Source organism: Euprymna scolopes, chromosome 33 (genome assembly GCF_053919585.1).
Source record: "Euprymna scolopes isolate OS-2025 chromosome 33, ASM5391958v1, whole genome shotgun sequence".
Taxonomy (NCBI): Eukaryota; Metazoa; Mollusca; class Cephalopoda; order Sepiida; family Sepiolidae; genus Euprymna; species Euprymna scolopes.
This window is the reverse complement of record NC_136514.1, coordinates 6,421,883-6,430,379: the sequence shown is the minus strand read 5'-3', so window position 1 is coordinate 6,430,379 and position 8,497 is coordinate 6,421,883. Positions and strand designations below refer to the sequence as shown.

Here is an 8,497-nt window from a genome sequence, read left to right as displayed (position 1 = left end):
TGGGGACCGCTTGTGAATTTCATACTCCCATGAAACTTCCCCCTTTGGAGGAAGCCAGTTAAAACCCCAAATAGGGTTAGTGCCGACCGACATAAGACCTTCACCACTAATACCATTACATAAATATTTATGTCACATCCTACGTGATTCCTTATGTTGTTCGATGCACGGCCATTCATGCATTAACAATGAACATAAAATTAATAAATTTATAAAATTTAAACGTGTAAGAAATATCAACGTATTGTAAGAAGCAACCTATGAATGTCATTTAAAGGTATCGACTCTTTGTTGCTTAGGTGACAGACAACATCAGGCAAAATGAGATGCTGAACTCGATTGCTGAGTGATGACGTCAACCCTAGATTCCAATGGAAGAGTCGGGTTCATAAAATAATGGGAGGCACATATTAACCTGAAATGGAATGCTGATGAAAAGACAAGATATTCCAAAGGAACAATCAGGATTCTGATTAAGGAATGTGGTTGATGTCAATGTAAAACATAAACAAAGCCATAAACAAAGTCATGAACAAAGTCATAAACAAAGTCATAAACAAAGCCATAAACAAAGTCAGAGAAAAAGTTAGTAGTGACACTTATACCATCTCACATCAATCCACAAACCGCCCCCCCCGAACTCTCTCTCTCTCTCTCTCTCTTAAGCTATCACTGTAATGCAAATAAAACGATATTGATTTAACAAGTGTCTATTTGTTTTCAAAAACCATGGCTATCAGAGTGTATACACTATTGGCGTGCATTTGTTAAAAGTTCAACTAATAAATTATATAGACCGACTAAATTACATCTTGATTGGACAAGATCTCAATCAATATTTTCTTTCAGCCAATCAGAAGCATAGAAATATTCACTTCCATGTATAATATTTTGTACATAATATAAAAGCCAACCGCATTAGTGTTCTCTCTCATTTTTCCTGTACCTTTCAGACCTAACGCATGTGAGCATGTCACTAAAATCAGCTGCAGCTTCTGGCCTCTGACATGCAGAAATACAATAAGAAACAATCATAGAACGATAGCATACACATGTAGCTTAGTGTTCAATGCAAATATAATTAACGAAATTATATTAAAATGGAGGAAAAAAACCGTAACCATAAATGAATAATACATCTGAAGAAAGTCAGAAGGTATGTTGGCCGAAACGCAGTTGAAATATTAACGATGATGAGGACAACAGGTATAACAAAATACTGCTTGACTAAAATAGTAACAAAAAAAAAAGGAATGAAGAAACAAAACAAAGCAAATAACTGTTACTAAAGGCAAGAAAATTAAATTTGATCTGCGTAGTTTTTGTTTTGGAAATGTTTTTATGCGTTCGTTCTTTTTCTGATTTTTTTTATTGCTATCAACAAGGCTGTGAAAATTAGGTATTCAAAATGGCTGCCAATATTCACATGAAGTGAAGATTCAATGTTGTATGTTTAACAAGTGAAAAATTAAACAAAAATACAACTAATAACTGTAACCAAACTGTCAAATATTTAATTTTCGACAGATCTGTACATTTTTAATTTCCTGAAACTGTTTTAAAGTTCTTTATTTCAAAATACATTGCATTATACAGAACCATTCGATTGCACGTTGCAGACATGTTTTTCACAGCCTTGTGGATAGCAATAAAAAAAATTTTTTTTTAAATACTTAAAAACAAAGACATAAAAACACATCAATAAAAGATTGAATTTTCTTGCCTTTGGTGACAGTTATTTGTTGACCATTTGTTTTTGTTTTCACCCCTTTTTTTCTGTTAACTATTCTTGTCAATCACCAAATATATGTGTGTAAAATTAAACATAAAAAAAACTATGCATGGATTAATCAACATTTCAAAGCTGTTATTCATCTCGTCAAGGGTCCATTCAACATACGAGATTGAACACCTGACAAAATGAGTAACGGCATTGAAACGTTAATTAATCCACAGAGGCTATTTCTGATCTTTATATAATTTCACTTTTAATAGTTTTACATATATATCAAGTACTTTTGAAAAAAAAATTTTTTTTTTTTTTAGTTCAATACACATTTGAACTTTTTTTTTTTTTTTTTTTTTTATATATAATTTATGATTATCTTGCCTGGGCAATATTTCAAATATTAATGATTGTCATGACCTATATAAATTTTTTTTGCATGTTCGTTTATAAAAACTTAAATAATTGTTAAAAAAAAAAAAAAAAAAAAAATATTTCCTTATGACAATGGCACAAAAAAATGTTTTCCTTTGGTTGAGGAGTTAACAAAATAACTATAATACACTTTTGTTTTTAGCTTTAATTCAAGCCAGAAATGACTTTCTGATTAATAACTTAAAGGCTTTAAAATCACTTTCAAATTCCGACAATAAACAAATGTCGTAATAGATGAAAATGGCTGACTTTTTCTTACAATCTGGACACTTTAATTGAAAAGTTTTATTTTTAAACTTGGTCAGAAATAAATTTCTAGTTTGAATTAAAGTTTCAAAGACAAAAGGACAAGTATTATGGCTTCTTGGTGTTCTGGTGCAAAAAAAAAAAAAAAATGAACCAAAGGAATTCAGTAAGTTTCTCACGTGCTCCCTCCCATACCAAAAAATCAAATATTTTTATATATTATTAAAAATGTTATAAACACTAGGAATATGTTTGTTCAATTGAATCAAATTCTTCTTGGTCATAAATATATATAACTACTTAATTTACTCACATAAAATGAATATACAAAAGTATAGATTTATGCGTAAACTAAGTATTTACTTCAAAAGTGCTCAATACATAGGTAGAGCTAGTTAGTAATTTATAAAATATATATGGTGATTAAGCTACACTGAATATTCGGCGTTTCATCCACTCTAGGACTCCTCAGGCTTATGCCTGATGATCCCAGCTATGGTGAATTTCTTTTTACAGTTGAACAGAATCTTTGAACAGTTCTGCCATATGGAAAAAAAAAAAAGGCGCATAAGCCTGAGGAGTCCTAGAGTGGATGAAACGCCGAATATTCAGTGTAGCTTAATCACTATATATATTTTATAAATTACTATATATATATATATATATATATATATATCTTTGAACAGTATTTTTTTTCTATTACACATGTTTTTTTGAACAAAAAGGATAATTCCTGTTTATTTCTTTTACAGGCCATCTTTTTCATCTGGTGGACCAGTGTTCGAACATTCTGTTCAAGTGTAAGAAGCAAAAAAGCAATTTTCTAATTCACCATGCACCTGAAGAAGACCCATGGGAGTCAAAAATGACCCCAGCTATGGTGAATTTCTTTTTACACTTGAACAGAATCTTTGAACAGTTAAGCCATATGGAAAAAAAAAAAAAAAATGGATCATAAGAGAAACAAACAAGAATTATTTCTGTTGTTCAACGAAACACATTTTTTTTTTGTTCATATAAAGATTTTTATCAGCTTATAACAACTCATTTAATTATTTATATGATTTAAAACAAATTTTGTAAATAATTGGATGGGCTTCATTTGCCAAGACACCAATGTCTCGTGATCAGAAGTGATTTGGTCGGAGATGTATCTATCCAACAATGTCACACATATCACAGCACCTGAAAAAAGAAAAAAAAAAATTTTTTTCTTTTTAAATAACTGTAAAGAAAAAAAAGTAAAGTCAGAAATGTATTGTAACAAAGGTCATACCTATAAGAGGCCGAGCAATCTAGCATTTGGGTTCTTTTATTGTACCTATTTACTTCCTTCCCTACAAGGGCAGAGGTTAAACACAAGGTCGATATTTAATGTGGGGAAAATCCAGCTCCCCAAAAAGGGACACTCTGGATAGGAACAAAAATAAAAATTGCTTCAGTCTAGAAGGATTTCTCTGCCAATGATCAAAGACAGAAAAGGTGAAGTGTAGTATCAGAACAGATACCACACTTTGCTCCTAGCCAAAAGGTCAAGAAGAAAATCAAACATCTTTTTAACTGCTAACACTTTGCTGTCATTATTACAAAAGAGTTTCATTTCAGCTGAGATTCAATATTATTCACCGTAAATTACATTCGGCTTATTAGTTTGTGAGTATAAAATAAAAAGTAAAAATTTAAATTTATTGAGAACTAGCAAGCTGCCCGGTGTAGTCCAATTGTAAAATACGCTTAAATGTAATATTTTAATTCATGTAGATCTAGTATTTATTATTATAGAGCCAATCCTCTATTGATTATTAGGTGCTAGTGCAGAGAGTGATCCGTGCTATTTTTTAAATCGTATTTTCAAGTTTAATTCAAGTTTTATGATATGTTTTTTAATTCAATTGTAAGGGTGAAGTATAGAATAGGTACAAAACACCCTCCCCTCCCCATGTTAAGAATGGCTTTTTAAATAATAACATTATTTACACCCGGTTCACTCTCTGCACTAGTACCAATTATTATATTGTACCCAATATATAGTAGAGATTTCAAAAGTTAAGAAAAAATGTAACTTTAGTGCCATCAGCTAGAATCGAAACCAAAACATTTAGCTCTCTAGCAGTATTAGCTACCATCTGAGCTAACAACACATGCACATCAAAACATGACAAATTTAAAGTTAAATGTATATCAGAATCTACACATTATGTCAAACTATGCCAAGTTGCAATTTTTCAATTTCGACCCCCTTAACAGCTATTTTTTTCAGCTAAAAACTAAATTGATTTTGTTCCACAGATCTGAATATCTCATATATCAAGTTTCAAGCCTGTAGACCAAAAATTGACAGAAGTTTGGAAGAGACAAGGTCACTTTTATAATATAGAGATTATTTTTTCACCATTAATTAAAATGCAAAAACAAAAAGTGTGGCATAGTGGATAAAGTTAATTCAGCTGTAAGTAACATTCTTTTGGAGGTTGAAGGTTCAATCCTCAGTGCAGGCGACACTAAAATACAATTGCGAATTACTTCAGACTTTTTATCTGGTCAGGCTATCATCGTGGATTAAATAAAGGAGTCCAGCTGAAATTCTGTGCAGAATCCCAAGTTCGACAGAAAGATTCCTGAGTTTGACAAGATACACCTGAAGGTCAAGGTTACATCGACAAGATACACCTGAAGGTCAAGGTTACATTGACCAAAACATTGTGAAAATAACACTCAAGATGAGTACAGTAGTCTGAAATAGTACTATGTACGGTTTTAGGTTTTTAAGTCAAATTTATTAAATTTTTTAGATTCTGTAAAAATTTCAAGTCATAATGTAAGGCTCTACGGACAAACTTATCTTCAGTTGGCCTTTGACAACTAAATATTTTCGTTTACTAGCCAAATAGGAAAGTTACTAGCGAAACCCATATGATTTTTAGAATATGACATCTTCGTTCTGTGATGAGTATATGTACATCATAAAAATTCTTCTGTTTTTTTTTTTTTAATAAGTGTAATTCTTAATATACAACAAATTTTATGTTGATACTAGACTACCCGTGACCCGTTGGGTCAGTATCTTATATTAGCTATGAAATTAATGTATGAGTGTGACACTTGTGACGTAAAGAAAATATTTTTTTGTGACATAACAGAAACATTTCTATCAGGATAAAAATTACTACCGAAACAGTAGTAGAAACTTGCCACGAAGCAAGCGAACAACAGAAGATGTTGCATTTGAGAGAAACAGCTTACCTTATAGGCGTGTATATACTGATGTTTATTAGCTGTTTTCTTTTCAGATAAAGTTAATGTTAAGAAAGAGATAAAGCGCCTTTCTAGAGCTTTCCTCGTATGAAAGTATATTAAAATGAAAAAAGAATATGGATAGATATCTAAGAGTCATTCTGTTTATAATTGTTTATTTTTGAAAAAAAAAACAACTTACAGCCATTGAATTATAAGTGGTTTGCCATACTTATAGGTAAATGTGCACTGAACAGATACCATAATACTTATTACAGATTTATACCTTTTCATTTATAAGAGTTTGTCAAATTTACGTTTCTGAATTTTTTTAGATAAGGATTTGTTATTCGTATTATTTGGAAACTTCAGACTACTATCTCATTTTGAGTGTCATTTTCACAACATTTTGGTTGATGTAAACTCCGTGATACTACGAAGATCGGAGTCATTAAGTGCTGAGGAGGAGGGACAATAGACAGGAAGTGTCTTACAATGTACAATCAAATAGGGAAGTAGCAAACAATGAATCTGTAGGTATTTTTAGATTGAGCCTTTTAGATTTGACAATGACAATAGAAGCCTACAGAACAGATTACAAAGGAAACCAGGGACACTTAATGGGGGGGGGGATCAATGAGATGCTTAGAGAGGGAAGGGCAGCTTCCAGGACTTGATATCGCAACACTGGGTAGTTGGCTGCGGATGGGAGTTTGAACGCCACTGAAGTCAGATCATGGTTTGGACCAGATCGAGAGCAACAACCAGAGATGAATTAATCAAATAACCAACGAAGATGGCCTCAACAGTAGAAATAAATGTGAACCTCAGTATGTGGAGAGTAGTTTCACATACATTTCGATTGGAATCTGGGTGTATGTGAAGACTCGGCGTCTGTGTTTTTCGTGTGTTTGTTTTATTTTTCATACAGTCGCCAGTGAGAAAGATGAAGAGCCGCCAATTAGAAGAATATTTGACAAAAAATCCACGGCACAAGACTTTGGGGGTCAGCAGTCTGTCGGGGTCACACACGTTGTGGTCACACCTCCGATCATCTTCAGGTGTATCTTGTCAAACTCAGGAATGTTTCTGTCGAACTCGGAAGATCCTATGGTGCAGTGGTTACAGTACTTGGAAAAATCAATGGTAAAAGTGATATTCTCCTGAAGGTTGGAGGTTCAATTCTCAGTGTGGGTGACCAAAAAATACAATTGCAAATTATTTAGGACCTTTATCCAGTCATGGCTGATAGAATGAGAGCATGCTGTCCCCGTGACTAAATAAAGGATTCTGTTCGAAATTCCGTCCAAATTCTCGAGTTTGACAGAATCATTTCTGAGTTCGACAAGATACACCTGAAGAAAGTCGGGGATTATATTGACTGAAACATTGTGAAAATGACACTCAAGATGAAAATAATAGTCGGAAGATTCTAAATAATACAAAGGTCAAATTTATTTAGTTTATTGTTGTTGTTGTTATTATTTTGCATGTAAAACATAAAAAATACATCAAACTAATCTTACAGAGGAAATTTACAAGAAAATGCATATAAATTTAGAGATCCCAGTTATATGATTGCCTGACCTGTGATAGGAATGGCCTTAATGGTACAAATGGCTTTGTGCCAGAATAGTCTTTTAAAGGAAATCAAACTTTCACCCTGTGAGTTCAGGAATAAACAGCTAATTCTAAGAATGAATAATTTTCTTTCAATTTTCTTATTTTGTTTTCATTGGAAATGCTTCATCCTACTGGATGCCAGACATTCATTCGCTATTTCAGACATCAACTTAGAGACCTTTTTAAGATTCTAACTGGTCCTTTAAGTGCAATTATTTTATTCTCTCTTGCACTTGGTTTACTGGGTATATTTGCCAGGTAGTTTTTTAAATTCTTTTTCATGTGTCCGGTTGCTCCTATAATTATTGGAATGATGGAGATCTTCCTGACAGGGTATGGCACGATGGTTTTCTCAGGAAAATCAGATCATATGGTATCACTGGAAGAATACATGCCGTAATTAAATCCTTCTAAAGTAAGAGAAGAATACAGGTTGTCCTCGACAGTCGTACATCTAAACAATATGATATAAATATGGGAGTACTGCAGGGGTCTATCCTTGGACCTTTATTATTCCTAATATTCATAAAAGACCTCCCTGATAAAATTGTCTCTGAGATGGGTATATTTGCTGACGACACCACTCTCTATAACAGGCACGAGGATAAAACAAATGAACACATATCTAAGAAAATGGCAGAAACACCTGATGAGAAGTATTTAGCTTTGAAATGCCATGGCCCATAAATTATCTTGCCAAATGTCAATTTAAACAAACATTTGTCCACCACATTTACAGTGCTCTAACCGCTTGTTTATAAACAGTGAGCGTCGCATTTTTCAGCCAATTAAGTAACGGTTGAGATTATTTACGACAGTTCTCAGAAGGGTATATATATATATATATATATATATATATATATATATATATATATAGCATTAGTTATCATTTCAAAACCAGAAGATGCATTTAATTCACATGAATAAATTATTTATATTTATTAAGTAGTATATCTTATGTGTGTTTGGTTTAATAGCAGATGACACCACTAAACAATTCCTCAGAGACAAATATATATTCCTAAAAAAACTTTATATGGAATGAAAAGGATTTGGAAGAGAAAAGTCAGCAAAAATAAAATTTAAAAAATACTTATTTTTGTGTCTCTCCTAAAATAATTGAATTCCAAACACACGTGAAAATGTCTTACTTCACCATATATATATAAGAAATAGCCGTTGATTTACAAATGAGCATCATAGCGTTTCTCCTCATAACGTCTTATATCCTTT

The 8,497-nt window shown here is 32.3% G+C and overlaps 1 protein-coding gene across 2 annotated transcripts in view; it reads right to left on the bottom strand.

Annotated features, from left to right (window-relative positions):
- Window positions 1-3,430: 3,430 nt before the first annotated feature.
- LOC145258131 (uridine phosphorylase 1-like) overlaps window positions 3,431-8,497 on the bottom strand; it is a 78,443-nt gene continuing 73,376 nt past the window's right edge. For both annotated transcript variants that reach the window (XM_080115873.1, XM_080115875.1), the window contains exon 8: window positions 3,431-3,592. In XM_080115873.1, coding sequence (XP_079971999.1) covers window positions 3,456-3,592 — 137 coding nt within the window. In that variant the 3' untranslated portion in view covers window positions 3,431-3,455. The remainder of the gene's footprint in view (window positions 3,593-8,497) is intronic.